The sequence below is a fragment of the Xyrauchen texanus genome, chromosome 4 (assembly GCF_025860055.1).
Source record: "Xyrauchen texanus isolate HMW12.3.18 chromosome 4, RBS_HiC_50CHRs, whole genome shotgun sequence".
NCBI lineage: Eukaryota > Metazoa > Chordata > Actinopteri > Cypriniformes > Catostomidae > Xyrauchen > Xyrauchen texanus.
The window spans coordinates 44,664,354-44,681,597 of NC_068279.1; the positions used below are offsets into that span (position 1 = coordinate 44,664,354).

At 39.5% G+C, this 17,244-nt stretch overlaps 1 protein-coding gene across 1 annotated transcript in view; it reads left to right on the forward strand.

Annotated features, from left to right (window-relative positions):
• LOC127640285 (alpha-mannosidase 2-like) overlaps window positions 1-17,244 on the forward strand; it is a 72,202-nt gene that overhangs the window by 39,990 nt on the left and 14,968 nt on the right. The window contains exons 8-17 of the mRNA XM_052122737.1: window positions 2,317-2,494; window positions 2,717-2,928; window positions 8,793-8,978; window positions 10,834-10,948; window positions 11,052-11,119; window positions 11,316-11,481; window positions 13,591-13,821; window positions 13,911-14,033; window positions 15,426-15,540; window positions 15,834-15,967. Coding sequence (XP_051978697.1) covers window positions 2,317-2,494; window positions 2,717-2,928; window positions 8,793-8,978; window positions 10,834-10,948; window positions 11,052-11,119; window positions 11,316-11,481; window positions 13,591-13,821; window positions 13,911-14,033; window positions 15,426-15,540; window positions 15,834-15,967 — 1,528 coding nt within the window. The remainder of the gene's footprint in view (window positions 1-2,316; window positions 2,495-2,716; window positions 2,929-8,792; window positions 8,979-10,833; window positions 10,949-11,051; window positions 11,120-11,315; window positions 11,482-13,590; window positions 13,822-13,910; window positions 14,034-15,425; window positions 15,541-15,833; window positions 15,968-17,244) is intronic.

Consider the following 17,244-nt stretch of genomic DNA (forward strand, 5'->3'; position numbering starts at 1 on the left):
AATTCCACCATATAATATATGTCTTGTCCTGTGCACTCACACACACTCCAATCTTGATCCGCTCCGATTCCGATAACACTGTTTTCTGACAAAGTTTACAAATTGGGTAATCATCAACATTTATGATGTCTTGTGGGTCTTTCAAATAACCATAATATTCCCACACCGTGGACCTCATCCGCTTGGCGGGGGAAATAAAGGTTCAGGCTTTGACATTTCAATGCCATGCAGTTCACATGTGTGGCTTTTATTTTATTTTAAATGAAGTGAACAGCTAGGAGACGTACATCGCCGTTTTAAGCTTTATTTTATCAAGTTTACATGATGCTGTGTAAATGTAGCAGATTCTTTCTGAAATGAACTGCTTTTTAATAATGGTAACTTGCATTCCTTTATTTGGATTTTAGAAAAATATAATGACGGTGATTTAGCACAAGAGGTTGGACGGTTCTTGGTAACTAGTGCACAACGATACATATTCCGAGTATTTTACGAATTTATCTGAAGTTGGACAGTAATGAGCTAACTTGTGTGGCAACACCAGAGTCTAGCTCACCTGTCGAGAAGCAACACAAGAATCGAACCCCAAAAATTCCCTCAAAGTCCTCCACCTTGTAAATGTTCACTCTGGTTTTTCTTCGTTCTCTTTCGCTTTGTCTTTTAACAAGTCTTCGAATTTTGGTGAAGCTAAGTTTAGTTTCCTCTGTAACATGTCTGCCCATGGACGTTCATATTCTCCCGGTTGAACAGTTTACTTAAAGTAGCCACGCCCCAAACTCAAGCTATAGGTTGAGATAGAAAAGGATGGGTGGAGCTTAGCGGGCCGCTCGAAATATAAACATCAATTATGCATTTTGATAGTGCCTGGGAGGCTCAGTGTTTATACTTTTTGGGGAGGTAAACCCATGAAAGACTTACTTATAATGACTAATAAACTGGGATGTTGGAATGTATTTTGACATAAAAAGTTAGACACTTCACCTTGAGTTGTTATGACAGCCAACAAGTGCACAATTTTAGCCTGAAATTCATTTATACTCCATATAACACTTAAATGGTTGTTGTTCTCCTCCTGGGTCGCTAGTTTCGGTCAGTTCGGACTATTAGAATCATCATGGCGCCTGACAGTGGTTGCTCAGGAAAACTGTGGATAAGTTGCTCTCTCTCTCTCTCTCTCTCTCTCTCTCTCATCTCTCTCTCTCTCTCTCTCACTCTCATTCTCTCACTCTCTCTCTCTGTCTGTCTGTCTATCTGTCTCATAGATATCATTTATCTGACTATGTGACAGTGGCTGCGTCTGAACCCTAAGGTAGCTGCCCTGTTGCCTCACTGACCTATCTGTCAGTTACTTAACAGACAGCGTTTGCGTCCGAAGGTACCTCTGAAAATCTGGTTTCGGACAGGCCTCCGAGGCAGAGCTACGTCACATCGTTGCTAGGATACCAGCAATCATTCAGTCCGATCGAACTGCAAAGATCAAATCTAAATCAAGAAAGTTTTGGTGATGATCAAGCGTATTTTTAATACTAATTTCTCACTAGAAATCAAAAGTTGTAATAAGTTAAAAATAAAATGTTTTATATTTGTTCACAAACTGGCTATAAACTGCCGCTTCGGCCGCCATTTTCTTTCTTCACTTCAACCGCTGTGGAACCGCACACACTGGATTTGGGGATTTCAAAGGCAGCAAAGGATACATTTATGCTACCTTCAAAAAACGACCAGATTAAGGTATCTCAGTAGACAGGAAGTGATGCAAACATTGGTTTCGGGCATGCCTTGAAACCTTCCTACCTCCATATTCAGCCTCCGAAGACAGAATCTTTCAGTTTTCAGACACAGCCAGTTTGTCTGACTATCTGTCTATTTAGCTGTCTAGATGGCTGTTTGTCATACTGTAATGTCTTTATAACCATCAATCTTTACATTTTCAATGTTTGTCTTAAAAAACTTTACCTATCTAGTTATGGCGGTTGGATTTGTTTGATAAGGCATGTCTAACTTTGAAAAAGTCTGTTTGATGGGCTGTTTCAAAACAGAGAACTTTGCAGTTCATGCAAACGAGTTTCAACTAGCTCATAAAACTAGCACTTCACAATGAGGACACTCTAGTCAGCCAGAAGCATGTATTTCAATATAGTCATTACTTCTTATGTAAACTTCACATAAGAATGACAGTTTTCAGCCTTCAAGTCACGAAAAGCTCTATTTTCTACTGTATAACAAAATTTGACATTGTCAATGCAGTCATATTCCTTATATTAAACTGACCAGATTGAGATTTTCCTCCACTTAGTTCACTGTCTCCATTTGTAGAGTTCAGGTGCTGTTGGACCAGTACAGGAAGAAATCCAAGCTGTTTCGTACCAACGTGCTGCTGGCTCCACTTGGAGATGACTTCCGCTACACTGAAGCTTTGGAATGGGACCAGCAATTTGAGAACTACCAGAAACTTTTCGACTACATGAATTCTCACCCTGAGCTCCACGTCAAGGTCTTGCATCCTTAAAAATGACAGCAAAGCTTGCTTAAAGAACCCACAAAATAGACATGTTAATGTTGGTTATAGTACGTAGATGGGCTCAATGCTCATGCATATGGATTAAAGCCACAAAACTAATTAAATGCTCACTTTTCATGTAGCAACACTATATTTTCAATTATTTATGTATACGTTTTTCAAGTACAGCATAACCTTTTTCGGTTTTCTTTGCAGGCCCAGTTTGGCACCATTTCAGATTATTTTGAGGCCTTGCGTAAAAGCACTGGCATGGATCCAGTTGGCATGGATGTTGGCGAGCCAGCTCTACCCGTGTTAAGTGGAGACTTCTTTACTTATGCAGATCGGGACGACCACTACTGGAGCGGATACTTCACGTCACGACCGTTCTATAAACAGATGGACCGAGTGCTGGAATCACACATCAGGTAACCGAGTTTACCAAATCCACTGCATCTGTCTCCGTAATGACTTCTTACTTTTTGTTTACCATGATACAAATCCAAAAGAACATGGCATTTTATTGATAAAAAAAAACGTGGTACATTCGGCAATACCATGGAATATTAAAAAAACAAATAAATGGTAATACCATGGTACTAAATGATGAATATATTTTAGGGCCGTCGATTTAACGTGCTAATTTAGTGTGATGCATTATATGAAAAATAACATGTTAAAAAGATTTACGCAATTAGTCATGGCCCCAATCTGTACGTAGATTCTGTAATAGGGAATGTTCCTTCCATCGGAGCAATTCAAGCTTGATGTACCACCTTCTGTGGCAGTAAGGGGCAGTCAGCGCAACTCCAGCTTTACAGGCAACATTCTTCGTCAAACCGACGAAAGCAACAGGAAGCACAGCCTTCCACATTTGTGCTTTTTTGCTCATAGACAACTGGACCGAGCACATGGACCGAATGCAGGTATCTAGAGACATGTTTTTTTTTCAACGTTTCAAACTACATTTAACTTGACACAAGGTCCTAAAACACAGCACAAGCAATGGAACTTGAGTGAAACGCTCCAAAAGCCAACAATTAAATAGACCAACAATTAAAAATAGCTCCGATGAAAACAGGCCAGTAATAGGGTTATGTTCAATGATATGGAAATAAAGCAAACAATATTTTGACACTTAAGCTGCTTTTTGGAATTGTAGAAATGCATAACTTGTCTTCTTGAATTATGCGAATTATAATATTTATTACTATTAATTAATAGTTAATAAATATTTAATTAATTAATAGTTAATTAATAATTAATAAATAATTTTTATTTGATGGCCTTTCTCAGAACAAATTTGTCTTATGTGATTAATTGTGATTAATTCGAGTGAATAATCGGCACATCAGGTAATTAATTTTATTAAAAACGTATTTAAAAAAAAAAATATCCATATATCCAAAAATATTTCCTAAAATAAGTCCGAAAAGTCATGACATCGCCATGGTACCTCAAAGACTTGAAAAAAAGGCAGGATTGTCAGACATGTCCAAAAAAAACATGGCATTAACATTATAAAACTTCCAAAGAACCATGGTAGTGCCGTAAATTATACTTGTGTAATTTCTTTGTTAACGCTAGACCACCATTAGTTTTTTTTAAACTAACAAGCACACAAAGCCTCTGTCTAGGGAACGGAGCGTTCTGATAACAGGCATTACCTTCTTATTTTTTCAGCACTGTTTACTCGGTTTACTTACGCACAAAGCTGTAGATCAGATGAATTGTCTGTGTTGTCACGATAAAACTGAAGCCCAATGACAAGGTCACAGCAAATTAAAGCAGCCAGTGTTGAGCCAGCCACTCAAATGGCTCAGTGGCAGTATTTATTGGACCATAATCTTTGACTATGGCACCTTCACATCTGTGTACTCTTCACAAACTTTACTCTTTGGATAATTTCTAACACAACACTGACCCAGTCAGAGAATATAACAAAATAATCTCATTGCATAAATTTGTAATGCTAATATGTGGACTTGCTCGATCTTGCTTGTGAGAAATTGTTAAACGTCTGCAGGTTTATTTCTTGACACAGTTGTAGAGATTGATACATATTGATTGTCTGCATTGTGCTCTATCACATACTGTGCGGTGAAAGACACAAGTTGGATATCTGGCTTTTTCTTTCTTAACTGCTTGATAACAACTTCTCGCCACAGCTCACTCACAATGATGAAAGTTGACCATAAGGTCTCTTTTATATAGAACTTTACCTTTAAAGCCATAGAACTAACATGAAAGTACCTTGGTTGTCCATTTTTGATTGATGATTTTTGGACGTGTACTTTGCTATAGAGTGCAACAGTCTGGTTCTGGAAGTAAAAATAACCTTAATTTCCTCTATAGGTGAATTGATTTATAACGATAGCTTATAAACCTTTAAAGCAGACCTAGTGTGAGTTCCGAGGTTGTTAATCAATAGTTTGTGCTTCTGTTGAAGCCATCAGCACTTTAGAATTTCAACACTATCCATGATCGTGAAGAGAAGATCCACCAATCGGAGAATTGCTGCAAACAAAGTGCATCAAAAGAGCTCTGCAGCGACCGCCCACTTCCATAACGCACTGCGAATGAACGCATTCGAATCGGTCCCGCTACACTCTCAATCTACTTATATATTTGTTATTTATCTGAATATTTTACAATACACTTTAAATATATTGTTTACATACTTATAATCAGCAACTTTGAATCAGTAGTTGTATATTGTTTCATCATTTTTAATTCGATTACGTCATTTGCAATTTGTTTGTATTTAATTTCCTCATTACAAACGGTGAGTACACACTCTTTTACCTTTGTCTATTTGTCTGATTTTCAAATCCTTTTTTTGATTTTATGAAATCGTTATGGAAAAATGTATATGAACCAAGAACCAAGATGACTGAAAAAGTGGGCGGGACTGTTGCGCTTTTTTTTTATATTTGTTCCATGGTTGGACCGTGGTTCTTTGGACATGAACCATGGTATTGCCATAGTTTGGCAAATTGTTTTAAAGTGTATTTTGGAGATATCCCATGGTAGTACCACATTTATTTAGTCATGTACCATGGTATTGCCGTAGTTTTATAGACATGTATCATGGTAATATTATGGACATCGTCAAAAAACAAAAACTGTGGTATTTCCAAGGTGATTATGTATTTTGATGGTACTTTTTGTAAATGCATGCTATTGACATAGTTGTACCATGGTAGTACTGTGGTGATATCATGGTAAATCTACATGTACTAGTATTAGCATGTTTCTGGCCATGTCCCATTTTAATGCCACGGTTAGTTGAGCATGCCTGATAGTTGTACCATAGATTTGAGTGCATTTACAATGGTATTGCCATATTTTTGGAAATTTTCCATGGCAATGCCATGATTTTAGGAAGCATATCATTGAATCAATGTCATTTTTGAAGTGCCATGTAAACACACTGGTATATTTCAGCACCATGTTGTGACCATCTGGTACCATCAATGTACCATTGTGCCAACACAATACTTTTTTGTAAGGGATTTGCTGTATGTATTTACTTCAAATATTTTGTAAATACGTGCGTGTTTCTTTTTGTATGTCAGCAGCTACCCTACTGTCATTGTTTAGTGTAGGAACGTGATATGGATATAAATTTCCATCATTTACAGCCTCCATTATTAGTCTGCACTCCGTTCCCTCAGAGGTGGCCGCACTTCATCACACAAGTGAATAGAGTGGGTACACCTTCAGCGAGCGGACGCTGCAAACTCTCTTTAACACACAATTTACATTTTGATGGGTGTCTAAATGTTCATCAGTATGCAGTTGTTAAACTATTCCCCGTTCAACATGATGGCTTCTTTCACACTGCAAATAGGATTTTGTTCAGCTCTGCTCAGTTATACACACACACACACACACACACACACACACACACACACACACACACAGACATTTGCATGCACAAATGTGCAAATACAGTCTGACAAACACATACACACACATCAGATTTATGAGAGATTTTGTCCAAGGTCATTTAATGTTTCATTAATTATTAAAGTCAGTGTTTGGTTGTTCACGATGGAATGGAAAGCAGTACGATTGATGTGAGGTATGAAGGTTTTTCGTTGTGTTATGTGCTATGTGCGTAACCAGCTGTAAATGATAGACCTTTTTTTTTTCTTATTTATTGAACGATTTTACAAGTTCACAACTATAGAGTCTGATTTCAAAGGTCTGTTTAGGGGGGGAAATCTTTTTAAACTTTGAATAGCTTCAAACTGCTTTTCAGCTGTTGATTGTCAATGAAATATCAATACAATCTCACAAGAAACATTTTAAGCCCCAAAATTAAAGAAAGAATTTAGAAAATATGTTTTGCTTTGTTCTAGTTCAGGACCATTGTGAGTTTTTGGATTGTGACAGTATTTTCATTACAATTAAAGGAATATTCCGGGTTCAATACAAGTTTTTGGCATAATGTTGATTAACAAAAAAATATGTTTTGACTCATCCCTCCTTTTCTTTAAGAAAGCAAATATCGAGGTTTCAGTGAGGCACTTACAATGGAAGTGAATGGGGGCAAGTTTTGGAGGGTTTAAAGGCAGAAATGTGAAGCTTATAATTTTATAAAAGCACTTCCATTAATTCTTCTGTTAACATGTGTGTATTATTTGAACTGTAAAATGGTTTAAATCAAAGTTTTTACATTTTATTTTAAGGTTTTAGGGTTTAGGCCATTATGTCATCATGGTAGCAAAGTTTTAAAATTGTATTGAACTTCACACAGAAAAGATTAGTGAGTGATTTTTATCACATTACTATCATTTTCACACGCATATTATTCATGTCTTGAGGCTATAATTTTGAGACAGTGAGTATTTCAACAATACGGATTGGTTCCATTCACTTCCATTGTAAGTGCCTCTCTGTAAACCAGTTTTTTGCTTTTTGTACATAAGTTAACTTTTACTGTTTAATAGCCTTAACAAGATTTCTGTGTAGTAAGTGTTATTTCCTAATTGCTTATGCCTCAAAAGTATAGAAAATGGCTATTATTCCCAACAAACTTTGCTTTTATGACCAGGACAGTGATATTTTGAAATGTACCTATTTCCAATGAGAAAATGGGCAAATTGTTGTCTTTTTGGTTCACATAAAGTCAGAAAAAAACAACATATGAATACAAATGAACATGTATTTATACTGAAGTAATACAAAAATGAATACGAAAGATTTAGAAGTAGTTTTTCGAGATTTACGATTATACTGTAAATCACTTTCACGAATCAGCCCCAAATGTAGTCTCCAATCATGTTCTCGTTATAATGTCCTTGGTAGCGGCATTCAAAGTCCAGTATGTCCCGATGGAAGCAATCGCCATGTTCTCCTTGAACTTATCAAGATGAGCATCAAGGATATGGACTCTGAGGGACATCCTACAGCCCATTGTGCCGTAGATCTTCACCAGATTCTCAACCAGTCCCACATAGTTTTCAGCCTTGTGATTGACCAGGAAGCCCCGAACCACTGCGACAAAGCTGTTCCAAGCCACTTTCTCCTTATTAGTGAGCTTCTTGGGGAATTCATTGTACTCAAGGATCTTCTTTATCTGTGGTCAGACAAAGACACCAGCTTTGACCTTTGCCTCAGACAGCTTTGGAAAGAAGTCTTGAAGGTACTTGAAGGCTGCCGAATCCTTATCTAGATCTCTGCCAAATTGTTTCATAATGCCCAATTTGATGGGCAGTGGTGACATCAGCACCTTCCGGGGGTCAAACAGTGGCTCCCACTTGACATTGTTCCTCCCCACAGAGAACTCTGTCCGCTGTGGCCAATCGCCTTGGTGTACCTGCTGTCCCAAAGGCAAAGATAGCAGGGAAACTTGGTAAAACCGCCTTGGAGACGGTTATCAGGAATGCCGCCATTTTAAAATCTCCTATGACCTCCCAGCTGTACTCATCATTCAAGGCATCCAGCAAGGTCTTTATATGGATCCACTTAGGCAGCTGGAACTGTATTTATACTAATTTTATAGTACTGGAAAGTTCTAGAAAGTTCTAGAAGTTACTCCAAGTTTACTCAGCACTGAATCTATCTGAAATGCTTTGGAAAATAGGTCAATTTCAAAATATAATTGTCCTAATAGGGAATAATAGCCATTTTCTATACTTACATTTTAAAAACAAGACTGCCCTGAGAAATGTAATGATGTTAAACTTGTTTAATCACACCAGAAGATTTATTCTTCTGTGTATCAGCATGGATCTCGAGAACTTTAAATCAAGTTTAAGATGTTTTATCACCATGTCTGCAGGTCAGCTGAGATCCTCTACTCATTGACCTTGGCCAACATTCAGAAGACTGGCAAACCCAGTGATTACCCTGCGGTAGAAAATTACAAGTTACTGACAGAAGCCAGACGCAATCTGGGTCTCTTCCAGCACCATGATGCCATCGCGGGCACAAGCAAAGACTGGGTGGTTGTGGACTATGGAACCAGGTAGCCATTATTTTTTTATATTTGTATACATATAACAAGATGGGCCTATGTCCCAATAGTTAATCAATTTCTCCTTCTGTGGTTTCGAACATTCAGCCTTCAGGTTACCAGCCCAGATTGTTAACCAATAAAATGAATGAATGAATTAATACAAATAAATTATCTTAGGGGGCCTGGGTAGCTCCACTGGAGTTTGCGTGTTTGAATCCCAGGGTGTGCTGAGTGACTCCAGCCAGGTCTCCTAAGCAACCAAATTGGCCCAGTTGCTAGAGAGGGTAGAGTAACATGGGGTAACCTCCTCGTGGTCGCTATAATGTTGTTCGCTTTTGGTGGGGCGCATAGTGAGTTGTGCATGGATGCTGTGGTGGATGATGTGAAGCCTCCACATGCACTATGTCTCCACGCTAACGCACTCAACAAGCCACATGATAAGATGCGATAAGATTTGTCCTCCGCAACCCGGATTGAGGCAAGAGACTACGCCACCACGAGGACTTGGAGCGCATTGGGAATTGGACATTCTAAATTGGGGAGAAAATAAATAATTATCTTACCTCTTAAATATCTCTAACCCTTCCTAACTCAAGAGGTTTCCCAACCTCTTTTCTGTCACGGAACACTTTTTTACAACTAAAAAATTCTACAGCACACCCCCATCCCACGTAGGCTAACCATCGTCAATATTTTTCCTTTTCAAGAACTTGTCCATATTTTCTGTCTGTCTTAGTTATTTTTATTTTTATTTTTTTGCATAGCCGAATTTAAAACAAGTCACATACAGCGCTTGCGTTAGACTTTCTCATCATCCGTCATATTGACGGAGGGTCGTAAAAATTCCGTCATAATCTATAATTACCCGCCATTTTAATTTTCATATTTTAATGATAAGACATTTAATAGCTTTTATTTTCATTCACATTTTAATTTTTAATCATGAACTTGACGAGCATAAAGCAGATTATGCATTTATTTATTTATTTATTTATTTATGAAGAAACAGATGAACAATAGAGACGCCACACGATGCGGATTGTTTTCCCCACAGTGACAGCGGAGGCCACTAATATATGAACAACGCAATATTACAAAAAACAAATAGGACTAAAATATGAACAAAACATGTAAACAATGAACTGAACAGAACTCAATCGACAACTCAAACCTTCCTCCTGGTCCGCATCGACAAACTTACCTGTGCGTAATCAAACGCATCAAGGGAGACTTGCGTCTTTGTCTCGGACAGACGACTTCTCGTGGCAGTTTTAATTTGGTTCTGGAGGCTGAAACCAGCATCACACGCCACATTGCCATCCATGTACACATGACAAGAGTTGCAGAAAGCATCACAGAGGGGCGAGTTTAAATAGAAAATTTAGCAGATACTGAGTTATTTTTATGTTATGGCCAATAACTGAGAGGATGAGCAATATTATAAATCTGTTTATTGTTTTTTTTGGTAACACTTTACAATAAGGTTCCATTTGTCAACATTAGATAATGCATGAACTATAATGAACTAGATTTATTTTTACAGCATTTATTAATGTTTGTTAATAAAAATAAAACATTTCATTTTTGGAACCTTATTGTACTTACTGTTTATTTATTTAGTTTTTTCTCTAATCTAGAAATGTACTAGCTTTATAAGTAAAATCAACTTTTTTATTTTAGCATTTAGAAATTTATATTTTTTTCTGTTTTGTTTTTTAAATCACGGTAAAGTTACAACATAAAATTATGTATATGTTAACTATTTAATGCTTTTGAAACTTGCACAGAAAATTTGTTTACACCTTGAATTAGCGTGGTTTATCAGGTTTCTGATTTTTAAAAATAGTTCTTTCTTGTTTTAAAGGTTGTTTCACTCCATGCTGAATGTGAAGCGTGTGATTGTCAGCTCAGCCCATTGGTTGGTGCTCAAAGACAAACAAACATACAGCCATGATGCTTCAAATCCCTTTCTTAAAATGGTCAGTGTTCTCACTGCAGATCTACAACACGCTGGCATCACCCCTCCTACACTTGACAGTTTTCCTCGTATTATATAAACTATTTCCTGATTCCATGTTACAGGATGATGTTCAGCCAGTGCAAGATGCCTTACCTCGCAAGACTGTTCTGGAAGTTCGTGATAAGCCAAGGTGACTCTTTGAAAATGTGGTGTCTCTATTATTTGGAGCATGTATGCTCTTGGTTGCTTTGGTGGAGAAACCGTAATACTCTCTGAAAACTACTTTGATTCATGTAAATTTATCGTGTTTTATTTATGTATTTTTAACAGGAAAACAAGGCTAAACTAATGATTAAGAATGCTAGATAAATGTTTTTTGTTCCCAGGTTGGTGGTGATATACAACCCCACAGAGCAGGCCAGGTCGTCCATGGTTTCGGTGTACGTGAACACTCTTCATGTGCGCGTGCTTAATGCTCTTGGCCATGTAGTCCGTGCACAGGTCAGTGCAGTATGGAATGACGCCACCCACCCTGCCACTGATGTCTTCCAGGTGAGATCTTTTGGACTGCTGCATTATATGTATAATGTATAAAACTGACAATGCAAATTCAATGCATAGATTGTTTTATCTTCAGAAAATAATAATAATTATTATTAGATTCGAATTACTTTAGTAAAACCCTATGCCTATCCAAAATATAATTCAAGACCTAGTTTCAGTCTACCAAGAAATCTACCAGACTTGGTCCCCAGTGCGATTTGATGGAGTGCTTGTTGATGTAGGGCACTCCTTATAGTGTGTGTTCATATACTAGAGTTATAATAAGTGTGCCGTGAATGTAAAACCTGGTATATTGCCTTTAATTAAACATTACTATTCCAATTCGTCGTAAATTCTCTCTCCAGTTTAGCCAGCGTCACACTAGCTGATTTTTCCAATGATTTTCAGTCATAACCTTCATTACACAATTGCCGGCCAGTAGGAGATATATGGAGCTCGGATTAGCATTACCAGCAGGAGGTCATTAATTCCTTGACCAACAGGACTCATACATTATAGAAAAAAATAGTTCAGTCACCAAAACGGATACTTGTGGTCTTGTCAAGTGACCAATGAGCTACTTTTTAATGAAGAACCAACAAGATGTCATGCTCTGGTCTGAATTAAGGATCGTCCGATAATTGGATTTTCTGATATATTTTCAGATATTTAAGCATTTTTCTTTAATCAGATATCGTTTTTGTAATATCGGATCCGTAACTGGCACCATCTGGCAGGAGTTTCTGAAATTGAATGCAATACGACAATTGCATCATTGCGTGTGAGAGGAAACAATGCTGGGGATTGTCCATGGGTAAAATAACTTGCTTTTGCATTGTATTACTTGAATTAATGCATTTTATAAAAAGTAACAGCCGATATTGAGATGTGTAACATAAATGCTTGGTGTGTAGAAATGGAGACGAACTCACGTAAAGCACAAATCCTGCAAAGCCCCGAAGGCGTAACATTACTTCACATTAAACAACTCGAAGCACCTTGTATGAGTACATGTTGGAAATATCATGGTTTAATTTTATTCTCTGTTGGCTGTGTTTATCAGTCTTGTAAAGTTGCCATTCACGTAGATGCTCATTTTCCAATGGAACGACTGGCTGTATACCAGGATGGCCACTGTTTGCCAGCACAGCTTTTAACAGGATCCACTTAAATTCCTTAAATGATATTAACATTTACTATTAAACTTTATTTCACTATGAATCATAATCTGCATGACTGCAGCTCTGTGGAAATTAATTATCTCAAGACACCGTTCGAGTAAATGTTTGCCATAAACGCAAAGACATCCACGGGGCAAAATACTCTTGCCACAATAAACGTGTCTAAAATAGCTTTGTGTCGGGTGACAATTAGAGCATTGATGAGATTTGTGTGTCATTTGCTGCAAGATGTGCTGCTCTCTGTAAAACAAAAAAAGTTCGCTCTGTCAGCAGGTGTTTCGTGAGGCAGCTGCTATAATCTAGAGACCGACAAAATATTATTATTTATTTTTATCCCATTTTCTCCCAATATGGAATGCCAAATTCCCACTACTTAGTAGGTCCTCATGGTGGCGCAGTTACTCACCTCAATCCGGGTGGTGGAGGACAAGACTCAGTTGCCTCCGCTTCTGAAACCGTCAATCCGCGCATCTTATCACGTGGCTCGTTGTGCATGACTCAGCGGAGACTCACAGCATGTGGAGGCTCATGCTACTCTCCGCGATCCACACAAAACTTACTACATGCCCCGTTGAGAGCGAGAACCACTAATCGCGACCTCGAGGAGGTTACCCCATGTGACTCTACCCTAGCTAGCAACCAATTTGGTTGCTTAGGTGACCTGGCTGGAGTCACTCAGCACACCCTGGATTCGAACTCGCGACTCCAGGTGTGGTAGTCAGCATCTTTACTCACTGAGCTAGCCAGGCCTGACTAAATTTAACTATATGTCAGGACCCTGAAGCAAAGCTTATTACATGGTTTCTAACAGCCTTGCTCCCTTTGTTAGAATAATGAAGCAGAGTGCTTGAGACAAAATTCTTACACACTGTACTGATGTAGCGATATGTTCCAATGACCTCAACATATTCAATGTTTTTTGTATACATATCAACAGTTATCGTTTGTGGATCACGCTGCTCCGCTGAGTTTTAGCATATACCAGCTGACGGAAGGAATGGAGCTGAGGACAGAAGCTGCCAAATACTCGTTCTTAACAGAAGACAAGCACATTACAGTCAACAGACTGGAACATTTCAGATTGTCCTACCAGGACGATGCTGCTCCTGTGCAGATTGAAAATCCATACCTGAAACTCTCCATATCTGCAGCGACGGGTCTTCTAGAGGTGAGACCATAGAGTACTACTCTTTGGCTTTGCTCTTAGGGGATGAGTTTAGGAATGTCTTTGTCATGTAAAATGTCTTTAATGAACAGACTATGAGGCTGAAGGAGGATGACTCAGAGCACCAGGTCAGGGTGGAGTTTGTTTGGTACGGCACCACCAGAAACAAAGACAAAAGCGGCGCCTACCTGTTCCTGCCAGACAAAGAAGCTACAGTAAGTGAACCCATAATTGGACACACCTACTCATTCTTTATTAGTAGTGTTTCTGCTTGCCTTATTTTAGAATAATGGTGAATTCATGAAATCGCTAAATAACACAAATGGAAGTATGCAGTATTTAATCTTCTTCAAAGTATTCAGCCTTTAGCTAGATTACAGTTCTGCACATTCTGGGCATTCTCTCAACAAACTTCATGTGGTGAATCCTGGGATAGTTTTTAATCAAAGGATTCTTTTCCTTCACTGTCTGGCTGTCTCATAGGACTTTCTTCTATGGGGCACAAAAAAAGATATTTCAATGATGTGTGATGTCTCTGTCCATACAATGCAAGTCAGTGGGGTCCAAAACTTCAAAAAGGACATAAACACAGCATATCCATACGACACGAGTGGTTTAATCCATTAATCCATCGTTTGAAGCGATAGAGCCGGCTTTGGGTGAGAAACAGAAATGTAATGCTTGATGCATTTGTGTACAGCATTCTGTGTGTACATCAAGTGAGAGGACGTGTATTCGAGCTTCATATAAGGAGACTTCAAGGGAGATTTCAAGTAGTTTTTTTGTTTGTTTGTTTTTTGTTGTGAAAAACAAGTTACATTTTTAAACAGTTGTATTACTTCTGAAGACATGGATAAAGCCACATAAATCATATAGATTACCTTTATGCTGCCTTTATGTGCTTTTTGGAGCATAAAAGTTTTGTTGTAAGGCACTCCTCCACCCCTGGCAGCGGCTCCATCGCTCCAGGAGGTCGGGGAATCCAGTCCCCACTTACCCTGCAGACAGCGGCCGTTCCCCATGTCCGGGTGGTCGGGCTACTCCGTCACCCAGCAGATGGTAGCGGCGCTCCCCTGGGTGGACGGTAGTGTCGAGGACTCGAGGATGGGCATACCTCCTCCTTCCTGGGTTTTGGCACCAATGTAAGGGGGTTAAGATGGGCAAGGAGAAGGCGAGAACCGGCTTGTCAATATAAATAATAATTTAATGGAAACTTAAACCAAAAGCACAAACATAAACTCACATGACGGACATGCCCGTAAATCTCTCTCTCTCGAACCGTCGTCACCGACCGCCTTAATCCCTCGCGCGCCCCATCAGGCCGTTTGGGGACCGGGCGTGAGACATTCTAGCCTGGCCCCGCCCCCCTCCGCTCCACAATGTATTTCAAGTTAAATAATAATCTTTAATATTGTAGACAGGCGTGGGTCTAATTTGGGTGGGCCCAGGCCCACCCCAGCACACCCTTGGGTAAGCCACTGGTACATTCTAACCAGCAACCTCAAAGTGTGTCACTCAGCTATTCATTTATCGAAGTTATTAATGTAATCCTGTGGGGATTCTATGAATGTGACTTGATTCTCATTGATTTTCTCTCTCTCACACAGAGTTACTCTCCCTCTCAGCCGGCTGTGATACGAGTCACCAAAGGGCCGCTGTTTTCTGAAGTCACCACTACCTTTACACACATCACACACACTCTCCGCCTCTACAACATTCAGGGTAAGAGAGAGGGCAACTCCTTTACTTCTGCTCTCAGTTTCACTTTGCAGTGACCACTATCTACAGTCTGCTTTAATCTATCATTCATTAGTGGTGTTTGCTAAGGCAAGCAAAACTGTTAACATGCAGACACAGCTATATGCTAGACATTCATTGGTTGATTTCCCTGAAAAGTATTAATATTGTGGTTATCGCGCTTTCAAAACTACAGGAAACAGATGTCCAGTTTCCTCCCTTTGTTGTCATTACTTTTATGCTCTTTTTCGACCTCTCTCTCTCTTTCTGTTTCTCAGGTGTAGATGGCCAGTCTGTTGAGATCTGTAACACTGTAGATATAAGGGGCGAATTTAACCGTGAAATTGCAATGAGGATAACATCAGATCTGAATAGTGAGGATCGATTCTTCACAGACCTTAATGGCTACCAGGTAGGGCCTCAATAGATCTATTTTTCTCTCTCCTTGAAACTCTTATACACTTTAACATGTGTCAAAACCAGGCTTCTCTGTTAATCTGAGTTAATGTCCTAACCACCTGTGACCTCAACGTGCAAAAAAACGAGAGGGAAAGGCCAACACAGAGTGACACCGGGAGAGAGAGAGAAAAAAAACACTTGCTTATTGGTTCTCCGATATGCCGTAGCATGGTCCTCGGCCACTCCTCTCCACCCTGTAGTGGACGACAGCCACACTTCCCCAGGCAGATCAGAGGTAGTCCTCCGGCTCATGGTGGACTGAACACCATGTCGCATTTTTGGTGGACGGAAGGGGTCTCACCCGCCCCTGGCAGTGGTTCGCCTGCTCCAGTCGGTCGGCCACGAGCCTGGTCCTCTCAAACCTGCCACGTTCTAGCAGCTGGTAGGTACCTCCTACGCCCCTGGCAGCAGCCTTACCGCTCCAGGCGGTCCTCTAAGATCACCTCCTCCACTTGCGGTCAGCGGCCATTCCTCCGCTCTCAGGCGGCCGGGCTCCTCCGTCCCCCTGCAGATGGCCACGGTTGCTCCGTTGTGGTGGATGGTAGTGGCAAGGACTCTACTACGGCGCATCCCTCCTCCTTCCCGGGTTGAGGCATCAGTGTCACTCAGTTTTATGGAAAGGAGGAGATGAGAACTGGCTTAACAAAATAAATAGTTTAATAACAAACTTAAACAAAAACACAAACACATGCAGGGCAGGGCATGGCAGCTGCCCATAACTCTCTCTCTCTGTAACCACCACCTCCGGTCGCCTTTATCCCTCTCTCGCTTGATTAGCCTGATTAGGGGCCGGGTGTGCAGCATTATGACCCGGCCCTGCCCTCCTCCCTGCCACAGGCAGATTCTATAATAAGCCTTGTTTGCCTTAAAAAGAGGGATGTTTGCTCTGAACAGAATGACAATGATTTAATTTAAACAATTGTAGCACATTTCCTGTCTGCTTAAACTGGATTTTTGCTCTGAAATATTACACGATAAACTGGTACAACCGTTTAGTGGATTTGCGACCACATTTTTTTACAAATTGCGAACAAATATCAAAGACGTTTTGATTTCTTATTTGTTGCTAATTTTCATAAGTCTTTGAAAAAAGCTTTCATGTCTGAATGAAAGTGGAATGCATTCGTTACACATTTTATAATTATGGAAGTGGTGATAAAAGTTTAAAGTTTTAACAGTAGTTCCATCACGTGAATTTCTAGCAGTGAAAAGCTTACAAACGCAGTCATT